Source organism: Dipteris shenzhenensis, chromosome 29, assembly GCF_047967505.1.
Source record: "Dipteris shenzhenensis isolate YYH24624 ecotype China chromosome 29, Dip_SZ_1.0, whole genome shotgun sequence".
In the NCBI taxonomy this organism is placed as follows: domain Eukaryota; kingdom Viridiplantae; phylum Streptophyta; class Polypodiopsida; order Gleicheniales; family Dipteridaceae; genus Dipteris; species Dipteris shenzhenensis.
This window is the reverse complement of record NC_141624.1, coordinates 30,650,965-30,665,581: the sequence shown is the minus strand read 5'-3', so window position 1 is coordinate 30,665,581 and position 14,617 is coordinate 30,650,965. Positions and strand designations below refer to the sequence as shown.

The window sequence follows — 14,617 nt, the reverse complement described above, 5'->3', positions numbered from 1 at the left end:
ATATCCTACAATCTTCAAGATGCATGCTTCACATGCAACATAGCACTTGTAATGATTTAACGGTCTCGTTCCAAATACTTCATCCATAATTTTTTGCTCTCATGTTCAATTTTTAATGTGTGCTACAACTTGAAGTCAAAGTTTGCTGAATTCCATCGAGCAATGCATAAGTTATGGGTCATACAAGATACCTATATATAGAAAAGTCCTTGAATATCCTCACCAAAAATGGCTACACCCAACCAAACAATGACCCACATAATGCAATTTTAAATTTACAATCATTTCAAAAAGTAATTTTAAATTTCTTAATGACATTATGGCATACATATTTTTATTCTTACCTAACAACACAAAGCAACTATAGATGCACAAAATAGCGGGTGCGTTTATAGGCGTTTCTTGAATTGAGAAATTACGAGCACGTCTAATAGCGTGTCTAACAGCGCATCTATTTGCGCATGTATTGACACGTCTATTATGCATCTACACTGAGAAAATACGGGCCTGTCTAACACTGCATCTAACAGCACATCTATTTGCGTGTGTATTAGCGCGTCTATTAGTGCATCTATACTGAGAATTAGACGCGTTAAATCCTGCACCATATCATCAAACACCTCCTCCTCCACGGCTTCATGAGGTAATGACGGAGGGCTACTATCACCATCACTCCATGCATCCATAACGGTCCCTCTTAAAGATCCCACCTCATATCGTCGACGCTTCACCTCCTCATGACGAGCATAGGGCAACATATGCTGGTGTGGCATTGCATCCTGTATCAAATTAAAACAGGATCATAACTCAAACATATGAACACCCATAGGTATCTTAATCAACCTTAACTCTTTAACACTTACCATGTTTACGGTCACATCCCATTCTCCATACTTTGAGATGTGATTGAGTGTAATCCTACATGCATGATATATGTTTGCTCGACATCGATCACACATACATTTGATTTTTTGCTCCAACCACATTTTGCAATGGTGGATACGGAGGGATTCATCCTCATTGGAGCTACTTGTTGAAGATGAAGACCTCCTATAAATAAACAACCCAAAAAATTTGCTCTTGTATCAAATATTTATTCTTAAAGCTCTGTGGCGCGTCTAATACCGTGTCTATAGGCACATCTGTTTTGTGGTGCGCATCTATAGGTGCATCTAAACCGTGTTGTAGATGCACAATTAGACGTGCATCTAGGCACATATATAGACATGCAATTAGATGGACTTATAGACGTGATTTTCAAACCTACTTTTAGCACGCTTTCTTTTCTTCACATACTTTTGGCATCGCGCAGCTTGCTTTGCTATTAACAGACACAGTTCTGAGCATCCACACTTATCCCCAAGCACCCACACTTATCTTGAGGCTTACATAATCATCTCCAAGCACACAAGAGAAGAGGGTGAACAAGGAAGAGAAGAAAGAGAAGCAAAGGGTGAACAAGGAAGAGAAGAAAGAGAAGCAACTTTGAAGAAGGCCAAGAAGCTTCCATACCTCTATCCAAGGTAAGTCTCTTTATGGTTGATCTTCTTTGAAAGTTTCTCTCTTTGGATTTGTTCTTTGTCGTATCCAAGAAATGAATGTTTTTGGTACTAGTGTTGTGCTTTTGTGTCAGTCGCATGTCCTTTTTGAGTTTTTAGAATAGTCCATCTGTCGAAGTATGTCTATAGATGCATCTGAGAGCGCATCTAAGAGCGTGCCTAAGAGTGCATCTATAGATGCGTCTACTCTATTTTTAGAAACAAATAGCCACGTCTATAGACGCGCTATTATATGCGAAGATAGATGCGCTTTGTGGTTTGGAGTCTATAGTCCTGACTCTTGGGGGGTGTTTAAAGTACCCGTCATGTAGTCATATAACTCCTCAGGACTGGGAGGGTACCCCAAAAGGTTATATAACTCCCGAAAGGTGGTCTCTCAAAGATCAAGTGAGCCTGATGAGCTTCCTGGCCACATGATGAACTGAAAAAGAGAAAAAAAGAAGATTACTGATGAGCTGAGAAGAGAAAAAGAAGAGAAAAAGAGAGAAAAAGAGAGAAGGAAAGAGAGTAGAAAAGAGAGGAAAAGTGGGGATAAAAGAGAGGAGAAAGGAGAGAAAAAGAGAGGAGAAAAAGAGAGAAAAAGTGGGGATAAAAGAGAGGAGATAGGAGAGGAAAAGAGAGGAAAAGAGAGGAGAAAAAAAGAGAGGAGATAAGAGAGAAAAATTACCACAAAAAGAGAAGGAAAGAAAGGATAAAAGAGAGAAGGAAAGAGAGGAAAATAGAGGAAAAGAGAGGAGAAAAAAAGAGAGAAAAAGAGAGGAGATAGGATAGAAAAAGAGAGACGAAAAGAGAAGGAAAGAGAGGATAAAAGAGAGAAGGAAAAAGAGAGGAAAATATAGAGTGCAATCCCTTTTTTCAATCGTGCTTGCCCTTTCCATCATTCATGCAATCCCCTTCTTCAATCATGCAATCCCTTTCCATCATTCATGCAATCCCTTTCTTCATTCATGCAATCACTTATTTCCATCATTCAATATGCAATCCTTTTCTTCGAAGTGGAAGTGGAAAGGGAAAGGGAAGAGGAAAGAGAAAGGAAAGGGAAGGGAAGGGAAGGGAAGGGAAGGCAAGCCTGAGAGAAAGCTAAGTGGAGGGGATGGAGAAGAAGGGCAAGGAAGGAGAGGTGGAGGGTAGAGATGAAGGGGAAAGAGAGGGCGGAGGACGAGGGGCGAAGGGAGGCGAAGGGGAGAGGCGGAGTTGTGAAGGTAAGTGAGTCGATTAATTTGGCTTTACATTATTTAGATTTATGCTTACATAGCTTAAGTTAATGTGACAACGTGGTCTAATTGATTAATTGAAAATTAGCTAGAAGCGATTAGGAGACATGCATGTAAGTCTACCGAGTCCCACCTATACAACCATATATATTTATGTGCATACATAACTCAAGGTTAAATGTTGGACGTTGATACAATAGCTTTGCTATGTATAATGTAATCGGGAATCCCGTGGTAGAAAGTTTGCACACCAATACAAAATATTCAAAAACTAATTGATCTGATACTAAACCACATTCTTTAGATGATACAAGGAATTTGTCAAGGTTAAATTCTCTGGGATGCATTGGGTTGTCTTCTGCATACACAACTATAATTGAAGGTTTTTTCAGCCTTGAACTTTAAATTTAGATGTCTCCATTCTACATTGTCTCAGGCCACCACTTTCTAGCTCCACAAAACTGCAATTCGCGGTGAAGATCAAATTCCACCCAAACCAGAATCACAGAATGACATGGACAAGGCCTAGAGAAAGAGGTGAGTGCTTCGACCAAGTTGACGATGCGCACACATGCAAAGTACCCTTTATTTCAAACAAAGGAAGCAGCCCTTCTTCATTATATGAAGAGGTGAGTGCTTCTACCAAGTCGACGATGCGCACACACGCAAATTGCCCTTTATTTCAAACAAAGGAAGCAGCCCTCCTTCGTTTTATGAAGAGGTGAGCTCTTCGACCAAGTCGACGATGTGCACACATGCAAATTACCCTTTCTTTCAAACAGTCAAGACACACTCAAAACTGTAGGTAGCTCTATACGTCAATAACCCCCAGTTCTGTACGTCAGTAGCCTGGCAGCTCTATACGTCAATAGAGCGGCCGAGTATGCATCAATAGGGCTCGCAACAAGACGATTGCTGAATATGCTCTCGCGATGTAGGCCTCCTTCTCCTTCTGCCCTGGCCGATGACGGTCCACTCTCACCCTGGGCACATGAGGAGAAATTCCTCCGATGGCTTATTGTTTGGTGACGTTAGAGTTGGAATGAAAACGGAACAGCAACCCTTCCCTGACGATGCCTATCCGACTATACACAAGCAGTTAATGACACGTTACCAACCCATAACCAATCAAAACGCTGCCCATCACCCTTTCTTCTTACTGGATTCCTGTGGGATCATATCACAAGGGACTTTAGACCAATCTCTATATAGGAAATTTCTAGGTAACTAGGAAATCTAAGCATATTTCCTAGATAGGAAGAGCAATTTTCTCCCCTTTATCTAGGAAATTATTTTTCCTATATAGACTAGGTAGTGCTATCTAGGAAATTTGACTTTAGTGTGGAGAATCAAGTAGATTCTAAGTTATCTATATAGGAAATGAGGTCTTTTGTATATAGGAAATTATATTTCCTATATAGACCATGCAATGCTATGTAGGAAATGTGACTTTCTATATGGTGAATGAAGTGGATTTTATGTTTCCTATATAAGAAGTGGGGTATTTTCTAAGAAATGTGACTTTTTATATGGAGAATCAAGTGGATTCTAAGTTCCTATATAGTTAATTAGAAAACATGTATCTTTTCTATGTGGTGATTTCAATTACCTACATAGAAATGAGTTGTTTATGCAACCAAGAACATTGTATTATCCATGTGAATTTTTATATTAAAAATGAGCAAATATATAAGAATCTTGTATAATTTAATTTGAACAGGATACACTATAGGCAAATTATAATTTTTACAAATTTTAAAACTCTCATATTTTTTCTTCTATAAATCCAAACTTTTCTAAGTGTAACATATAATAATATATCTATTTGTAAGTGCAACATACAAATAATGTCAATGTGAATTGTCAAATGTGTAAAAAATAAAAATATGAAATGTAATTTCAAATTGATGATTCAAATAAAAGGGTCAATTAAAAGTAAGTGCACAATGTGCAGCTGATATTCATATGAAAGTCTCAATTGTCTAATAAAGGGTAAATAATTACTTGAGCCATGAAATGAACAATGTGTGATGTAAAATGAAATGTTTTGGTGTAAAAATTAGTTATCTCATTTTAATCCAAATGATAAAATTAATTTTAAATGAGATGTTGAGATCCTCTAGTGCACAAAATTTCAAATAGTATGCAAAGTTTTATGTTGTGATGTCAACGGGGTGTCAATGCATCTTCACTCCATTGATTTTTTGATACCCTGAAATTCCATGTACATTTGTAAATAAATATGACAAAATAGACCTCTAGGTTGCTTGCTATATCGTCCATCCAAGAGGCATTCATCTAATTGAAAGAAAGTTTGCTAATCTCCCATTTTTTTCCCTTAAACTTTTGTATTAATTCATAGTACACATTATACATTAAGTTAGTATTATGCTGTGGTATTAATGTATAGTCACTCCATGAACTTTTTGATACCCTTCATCCATCTATATTTGAAAATAAATCCAAAATAAAACTCTATGTTGCTTGCAATATTGTCAATCCAAAAGGAAGCCATCTAGCAATAACATAATTTTCTTAGGTCCATGCAAGCACGGTGACAAAATTGGCCTAAGTAGTGCATGCCCGCCACCCATTCCTATGTGATGCTAGGGAGAAAGGCTCCCTAAAAAGATGGAGAAGCAACTTAGCAGCCATCAAGTGTGTGAAAACAATGAGTGTGGAGCATGGTGAGGATGGAAGTACCTCAAAAGAGGTGGAGAGGTGTGATGAAAGTAGTGCCTTGAAAGAGGTGGTCACTACGGGTGAGGCTTTGGGTGAGCAACTTGAAGAGGATGGAGAATCGATGTCGTATATGGAAGCACTAGCAAAAAATCTCCAACCGAGCTTCACTCCACTCGAGTTGGAAGAAGCCAAACAGATCGCGCAAGGGAAGTTGCAACCAAAGGGTGGTACGAAGTGGGTTAGAAGCATGTTGCAAACTTTGAGCTCCAGGTTGAAGACATCAGGCCGAGCTGAAGCGGTTGGCAAGAGAAAGTGCCTACTTCTTCTTTACAGGTAGGGTTCAACTTTGGAGGAGCTCCAACAGGTCCTAGCTAGTTTTTGAATGTGATATTCCAGCCTTGGCCTATATGGCAAAATTCATTGCTAAAGGATTTTTTTTGGTGCACTTTATTTCGAAAGCTCTTTGCTACGATGGGATTTTTTTTGGTCCGCTTTATTTCGAAAGCTCTTTGCTACGATGATTTGAGTAGGTCCTTCATGTTTTCCAATGCTTCAGTGATTGTTATCCCTTGGAGTGCAACTTTCTTCACCATCAGATTTGAGCATGCAAGAGAGTGCACTAATCCACTTTGCTTCTAATCAAGTGACCCCATCATCGTATCCAACCACGAGCAAATGCGATCCCATCATCGTATCCAACCACGAGCAAATGCGATCACGGATCAACGGGGACCAACACACATTCAACTGAACAACGGAGGGTGATGGGTAATAAAGGTAAGTCCAAGGTGGTTTTGACTCTAGTGAGAAGCCCATGCAGAGTGTTGACCCATTGCATGAAGCCCTCGTAGTTCATAATAAGGAGCTATTGGTGTTGGATTCAACAGTTGTGGTCTCTCAACTTCCAGACACTCCCCAGATCTTCTTGCATGGTGGTCAAGATATTCCCAATGCCAATCATAAAAAGTGCCACCTTTGAAGAAAAATCTCAACTAGGCCCATAGGAAGATCATCATGAAATAATAAGTAGTACAGAAGGCAAGGCCCTCCTTGCCATCCCATCAGCTAAAAACTTCATGAAGAGAAAAAAAGAGGCTACCAGGTCTGCTGGGTTAGGGAAAGAGAAAAGATTTAATTTCTTTAGAGATGCCTACAAAGTATTTGCTCAATAATCTAGGTGCTGAGAGGAGCAAGGGTTCAGGTATTGTTGTAATGTCTTGGAATATTAGAGGATGGTGTGATAAAGGAAACAAAAAGGTTGTCTGACTATAGTGAAGAAGTGGAGACCTCAAGTTCTCCTACTTCAAGAATTGAAGTATGGCTTGGATGAGAATTGGTGGTTTGATTTTCATAGGCTTGGTTTTGAAGTCTTTGCTAATTGTCCACATCGGGGTAAGGGTGGCACAACAAGCTTGTTGCAAAGTAGCCTTAGCCCTAAGGAATCTATAGACATGACAAATGCTCAATTGTTCTCCAATTGTTATAGTTACTACATGTAGGAATGGCTTTGTGTTTAGGGTTGTCAATATATGGACCCCATTCTCCGCAAGATAGGATCAATTGTTGGGAATCTTGGAGGAATGCATGGTGTATGATCATCGAATAGTCGAGCAGGATTGGAACTTGACAACCACTGAGCCAGATTGGTCTCACCCAGATCCATCAATCTCAAGTCCAAAAAAGGATGCATGGTAGCATTTGGGGATGAGTAAAGGCTTAGTGGATTGTGCAGAGCTAGCTCCTATGAATCTGAAGGACTTCTCATGGTCAAACGACAGAAAGGGTGAAGAGTACAGGGCTCCTAGACTAGCTTGATTCTAAGCTTTGGAAGAGGGGTGGTGGCTAAGAGGACCCATGCATGGTGAAACTATTCTTGACGCGGGTCTATCTGATCATGTGCTAGTCTGGACATTTGGTAGCCCGCTGGCGACAGGGAGATCCTTGGATATCCCCTGCACCTTTAAGAAGCATCTTTTAGAATCCAAAAAATTATGCAAAGAGATTAGGGAGTTATGGGTTGAGCATGTAGCTGCATTTTCTAAACCGTGTATGAAATGGGACCCCGCCATCTACAAAGTAATTGTCAGAGCTAGGGAGGTGGATTGCAGGCTGCGGGAGTGTAGGAAGACTAAGGGGGACCACCATATCCTAGCTCAAAAAGCCATTGGGGCAGCTCTAGCCTTAAATCCTACGAATACATTCCTCTCAAGTTTCAACCTTAATGGTCAACAACTCTATAATTTAAAGAGCAGGAAGAAGCCAAAAGGGCCATTGTTAGAAGCAGACAAACATGGTTGGCAGTCGGGGATTACCCCTCTAAGTTCTTCTTTCCCATGGTGATGATATGAGGGACATGGTCAGCAACTAGTCACCTTGCTCTTTGCTGATGATATGGACACCTTCTCGGTAGAAGATATGGGGTGAAAGTGCTTAATTGAAAAGGGCGTAATGGTCTCACAGGTGATGCTAGCCTCTTGGAATCAATCTAATGGAGTGTGGCTTATGAGACGATGAACCTTTTAGTTTGCATGATATGGCCAGCAGAGCCCGATCATGTGCTCGGCCTCTCGGCATGGTCAATAATGTGTTTCTCAAGAGCCGACCCATAAGCCGTGGCTAGCAAGTGACCAATCATCATCATCTAATATCCATGGGATCCCTTGCCTTGTGAATGTGTATATGTGTTTGTGGTGCAAGAGATTGGAAATCCTTTGTAAAAGGCATCATTGAATAGCTTGGCTAGGATCAAAGCAAGTATGCTCCAAGGCCATGGGTAAGGGGATTTTCTTAAAGGCCATCTTGATACTTGGTATTGCCATTTGAAGCTCCTTGATGATCTCTTTTAGACAAGCTATGGTCAAGAGCATGGGATGAGATTGAGCTAAGATGAGCATTGGCTAATCGGCAATATTATAGAGCTAAAGGTAAGTCATGCATGAACTTATCAAATTATCTCACTATGGTGGATGCATGCAAGGAAGCTGGGACACATGAACTTAGTAAATGATCCCACATTTTGGTGTGTGGAAGGCATACCATCACACTTACATGATCCAAGGGACTATGCAAGGGTCTATTTTAGTGTGTGGAAGGCATACCATCACACACACATTTTGTTGGGTGTATGAAAGGGACTTATCAAATGAACCCATAAATGAACTTATCAAATGATCCCACATTTTGGTGGGTTTGCACACAAGCCACTGACATGAAACTTTGCATGGGTATTAATTAGAGTAGGTGTCATGTCTTGATACATTATAGCATATATTTCTCTGTTGTATATGAACATAATGTTCAGCATCATTATAAATGCTATCACTTATGAGAATGAGCACAAGGGTCATGGTAAAATGGGAGTTAGAGGTGGCCCATGAACTTAAGACACTCGTAGAATTGATAAGTTTGGGCATGCACTTGAAACCAAACTAATAACACCAATGCATGGACTATGTGAACTTCCATTGGGCTTATCAAACTCATTAAGATATTCCTCATGGCATGCTCCAGTTTCTAAACCTAGGAGGCCATAAGGATTTACATTTGATGCTTTGTATAGGAACATAGTTATTTAAGGCCAATTTGTAAATATACTTATGTGCATTACTTCGGCAAGTAAGGCCTTTCACTATATAATTGTAGCTAGGGATATTGTTTATTTAGAAATAGCATTCCTCTTGCAATTATGGGCATGGTGCGAGCTTGCGATGTCTCGAGAAGGTTCTATGAGCGAGAGGGCAAAGAGGGAGATGGGGGCAAGGGCAGAGAGGCATAGGCAGTCTCGCACGCAGAGGAAATCGCGTGGCTGGCGATAGGGCTTGATCGCGACTTGTGATAATTCCTCCGATTAAATGATTAAGGCCTTTAATTCGCAAATAGCATACTTTAATTGATGATGAGGCTCATAGAAAACAGAGACAAACTAATTGAATTTCGAGAGAGCAATGATCGGATAAGGCAATGACCAACATACTCTGAAACTTGTATCCATGACCTTATTTAGATAGGCTTTCGACCATAATCTGCAAGACTAACTTATAAAATTCACTTATAGATTTTAATATTCGCTAACTCTAAGCACGGTCCATGGAAAAGTATGCCAAGGCACCAAAAATTGAGAGGGAGACTCAAACATCTGATCTTAACATCTACCAACTTCAAGTCCTAACCTGCTCACGACATCTCATCCACAGGGAGCTCTCGATTTCTGAGCTCTTCAACAAAGTACGCCCTAGCAGTATGCATCCATTTCCACAAAGAAACTATCTATCTAGCAGTACGCCTCGATCTCCAACAAAGTTCTACTGTCGTCTCGCCATACGCAGAGCCACAAGTTCTACAATGTCTGCTCGTGTCTCCAGAAGCTGCTATTCAACCAGGTTCACAACCCGAACCTCAAGCATTAAGACCCTACGCCAGGAACAGCTCAATCCGTGCACAATTCTACTCGACTCCTCAGCTTGCGCCAAGATTCGTGAAGGTAGGTTGCATATATTGTTTTCTTTACATAATTTTGTAAATGTATTGTTGTGGACGTTCCTCCTGGCTCTCTCCATCGGCCGAATCCTAGTACTGCTGCAGAGCACATGTCCACAAGGCTGGCAAAAATCCCATGGCAGAAATCCCGATAGAGTGTCTCCCTTAGATCATGATTTTTTTGATAACGAGTATCTTGCTTCGCGTATTGTTCTAGATGTAAGATATAATCGGTCCTTTGCCTGTAAATCAAGATGTTTTCCGCACTACTTCATAGGCTGATCAAACTGAGCTAAGTTCAGAATCAGGGAGGGAGGGAGATCAATTGGGTAATTTGATTGAAAGCATAAGAAAGGTTTCAAAGGGAAAGAGAATCTGATCGGTGCAGAGCACGTGTCCGCAAGGCAGTCAGATCAAGAGCTTCGCCTGTCAACGATGTGAATACGTTAATCTGCCTTTTGACGGATCTGTAGACAATCCAAATATTTTCATTAAAATTCCGAGCATGGCGGAGCAGGATGGATGTGGGTGCGAGATTTGGGGGGGGGGGAATGGCGAGTTGGGGAGGATGGTGATCTGGGGGGATGGCGATCTGCTGCTGTTGGTGGCATGGATTTTTCTTCCGAATGCTGCAACCTGCAGAGGGCTTCTCGTCTGCTAATGTAGGGTATTCTCTTGGCATCTTGGCGGTGCCATGGACTGCCTCGGATAACACTTCAGACATTTTTGTAGAGATGTTCAAGGCACGAACCTGCACTGTCAAAGGCTTTAAGGAGAAAGCTGGCCGTAGTGTAATTGAAGGCGAGCTCCATAGTTTAGGCTATACTTTTGGTACCATTCGAGCGTGAGTGCTGTAGATTTAGATGTTTGCATTAAGCATAGAGTAGATTTAGATAGATTTAGATGATTGCGTTAGAGATTGAATACGTAGAGTAGATTTAGATGTTTGCTTTAACCGCTGTGAATGATAGGCTAGAATCAAGCTCTTTTGCATGGGAAGAATATTCTGACGAAAATCCTGTTAAATCGAAGAGGATGATAATGTAGTGCAAACTGGTTGTTTAAGGGTCAAGCTAGCTAGCTTTCAATCTTGTATAGTTTATATTTCTTTCTATATTAGCTACTGTAATTTGTATGCACGTCAGGACTGAGATCGATTGAGAATGCATCAGTGACTTCCTAATGACGTATCAGTTGTGGGTTAAACAAAGAACTTGATGTGGAACACATCGATACAAGATTGATATTCAAACTGCCAACCGACGAGAATCGAGATCAATATTCTTCTTGCACAGCTGCGGCCAGTGAATTAGGCCTCCAATGATCACGTACATCATCGTCTGGTTTGCGCTTGATTTATTGTGAGATTCCTATACTGAGGCCCATATGTAAACGAAAGACATTTTGCACACTTAGATCGAGCTGTTACAAAGCTTGTAGCTCGCATAGGATCCTGTAACTTGAATCAAGTACCCAAGGGTCACGATCAATCCATCTCCACATGAGGCGCTGAATTTGGAGGTGCTACAATATGAGAAACATCGTGGAGACTGCTGCGGATGCTACACCGTCTTCAGATCACCATGCCGATGACGTATACTTTCAATCGATTTATACAACTTAAACCTACCCAAGTTCGAGAAACTGATTCAGATGAATTCAGGGCTCCTACAATCGGAGAAACAGGATATACTCAAATTGAGTAGCACTGAATTCAGAGCTGTTATAATCTGTGAGAATATCGGAGAGCTTGCTCATTGTCAGATGAACATGCTGTGATGCTCATATCTGACAGTTATACACACTTAAGCGCAAAGAGATTGAGGCGCTGAATTGAGAGCTGCTTATACAGTCGAAGAAGGATGCATCTGCACCATTGTCCATACCTGATATTGATGCGCACATCCAGATACTGAGGGCTGCGAGTGTCCAAGATCGATTACATTGGAGACACAAAAACGAGGCGCTAAATTCAGAGCCTAGAAACATCGTGAAGATTGCTGCTTCCTCAGCTTCAAGCTGAGCTGATGCTCCATCTTCTATATTTCATGCTTTGTTGTCCTTAACGGATCGGTGTGCACACTTCTTCGATCCTGCACCGCAGTTGACTACACTAACCATCGATTCAAGACGGAGTTCGGAAGTGCAAGCTGATGGGCTTGATGTTGTACGAGACCGTATAGGCCTGCACGCTGGAAGAGAAGCAGAGGGGAGCATCGCCCCGCAGGGCATGGAGAACTCTTCGCATGGAAGGGCGATAGATGGGATCAGGGTGCGAGCAGATGAGGCCTAGCTGCAGCAATTGGGTCGCTTGCTTGGGATCAAAGCCCAGATCAAGCCTAGGATCGATTGCTTCCAGCAATCTACCCTTTGCATCCATCTGCCTGAGCCATTCCAGCAACGAACTGTGCTCACCCATCACCTCTGTTATCCTTCTCCCACACACAACCTCCAGCGTAAGCACTCCAAAGCTGTACACGTCCGTCTTGTCGGATGCCTTCCTAGTGATGCAGAAATCAGGCGCTAGATAGCCCCATGTTCCTGCGATGTTCGTCGTCTCTGGCACTAGATTGTGGTGGTCGTACACTCTCGCTAGCCCGAAATCCCCTAGCCTCGCGTTGAAATCCGCGTCCAGCATCACGTTGCTCGCCTTCACGTCCCTGTGCACGATCTTCTGCTCCCATTCATCGTGCAAGTATACCAATGCCGCAGCCACTCCGGTGAGGATCTTCGTCCGCAAGAACAGCGGCAGCACCCGCCCTCCGTAGTTACTGAAGATGAGCTTGTCCAGGCTCCCGTTGGGCATCAGCTCGTAGACCAAGAGGAGCTCCTTCTGATTGCACCAACCGATGAGAGGCACCAGGTTCCGATGCCTAAGCCTCCCTATGATGGAAACCTCGGCAAGGAATTCCTTCGAACCTTGGTTGGAGTGTTTGGAGATCCTCTTCACTGCCACCAGCGTGTTCGTGCCCGGAAGGCGTCCACTATACACTGATCCGAAGCCTCCTTTGCCCAACAGCTGGTGTTTGTGGAAGCTCCGCGTAGCTTTGCTCAACGTTTTATAAGAAAATCTCTGAGGGGAGTCTTCGAGGTGGAAAGCTTCCATCTTGATCACATCGTGCCTCCGACACTTCACAATTGCAAGTACAATTGCTGCCATGATTGCCAGTACAAGTACAGCTAAAATGCTGCTGCCCACAGGAATAACTAACGGCCTTTTGAGAAAGCCAGGTCGCCTAGGCATAGCGTCGAAGAGAGGTGCCGGCGTGCCGTGATTGCTGAAACTCCACGAGTGAACATTATATTGAACGCCTGGCGATGGTCCGCTGCCTGCAGAGAATCCCACATACATTTCATCGTCCTCGATGCTTGAAAGATCGATGCTTGCAGAGAGAAGCGGAGCTGCTGGCTTCGGCATTTGAGAGCTTCCATCCAGTGCCCTGATTCTAACCTGAACTTCCTTGTTATGCGCATCGTAGTCTACCCAAGCATGCATGTTCTGCCCGCTTTTCAGATCGATCTCCGGACTGGCATTTGCTGCCTTCAAAGACACCAAGTTGTTGACGTTCGCCCCAACATGGTTCGCATTGATGTCTTCGAATTTCTCGTCCTGATAGGTGTCGAACTCGACAGCAAATGTATGGCTTTCGGGCTTACCGATGGTGCTCTCGTTGAGAAGGCCCAGAAAAGACGCCATCGAGTTCTCCACGCCGGCTGCAAATCTGTGTGAGGTGATGAGAAATGCCATACCAGGAACCTTGCTTCCATGGTCCGGCCCAGGAGTTATTGAGAAGACGAACTCAGTGCTGAAAGGGCATCCGACGCTGACTGAGCCGTTCGTTCCAGTAATAATGTGTGTCAACCGCAGGGGACGTGGATAGAGAGCTCTGCCGCTGCTATTAGGACCGGAGGTGAGCTGCAAAGAGTTGCCCACAATAGAAGAGCCCTGAACGAGAGTGATTTGGGTGTGTGGATCGAATTGCTGGAGGTAGAAATCGACCTGCTCCTCATACTGGGTTGCAGAGGCGGGATCAGCAACGACAGAGATGCGGTAGACGGAGCTACACCAAAGCATAACAGAGAGGAAGGAGGGCAGAATTCTCTGCGGGGAAGCACTCATGGTGTTATCTCAGGGGAGGCAAGGGACGCAGATATTGCAGATCAAGCTTTGCATATCAGGACCAACAATCGGAGGCGGCGCCATAGCTGGCTCAGGAGCTTGGACTACAACGCAGGAGCTTCTTGCAGCATCGATCATGTACAGGAAGTCTGAAGACTTTTCTGATTGCCCAAAAATGGTGCACTCATCAGATGGACAGTGCCGATCTATGGAGGATATTGGGCACGTCCAGGCAAGAGAGATGGCGTGGAAACAGCCACCCTATAAAATCAGGACGACACGCCGGGCGGCTCGCCCTGCATTCCGTGAAACGCCCCATCGCTGCAGCTTCAGCAGGTCACACGTCCTCTTCAATATGCATACACACATCAGAGAAATAGAGTGATGTATTTGTGGGTCTGGCCATAAAGAATTTGTTTCCGAGCAAGCAAGAGCATATGCATAATTCTCCTCCACATCTAGCGATTTATGCTATGCTCAGTTCTAAATCTACCTGTCTATCGATTTGTGCTATGCTCAATTCTCCAGCTGCATTATTTTCTACGATGCTCAAATCTACATCTCAT

The 14,617-nt window shown here is 42.8% G+C and overlaps 1 protein-coding gene across 1 annotated transcript; it reads right to left on the bottom strand.

The window, feature by feature from the left end:
* Window positions 1-12,050: 12,050 nt before the first annotated feature.
* Window positions 12,051-14,051, bottom strand: LOC147882693 (L-type lectin-domain containing receptor kinase IV.4-like). Its single transcript, XM_087400479.1, has one exon. The coding sequence runs from the start codon at window positions 14,049-14,051 to the stop codon at window positions 12,057-12,059; it is 1,995 nt and encodes a 664-aa protein (XP_087256605.1). The 3' UTR covers window positions 12,051-12,056.
* Between the last annotated feature and the right edge of the window lie 566 nt (window positions 14,052-14,617).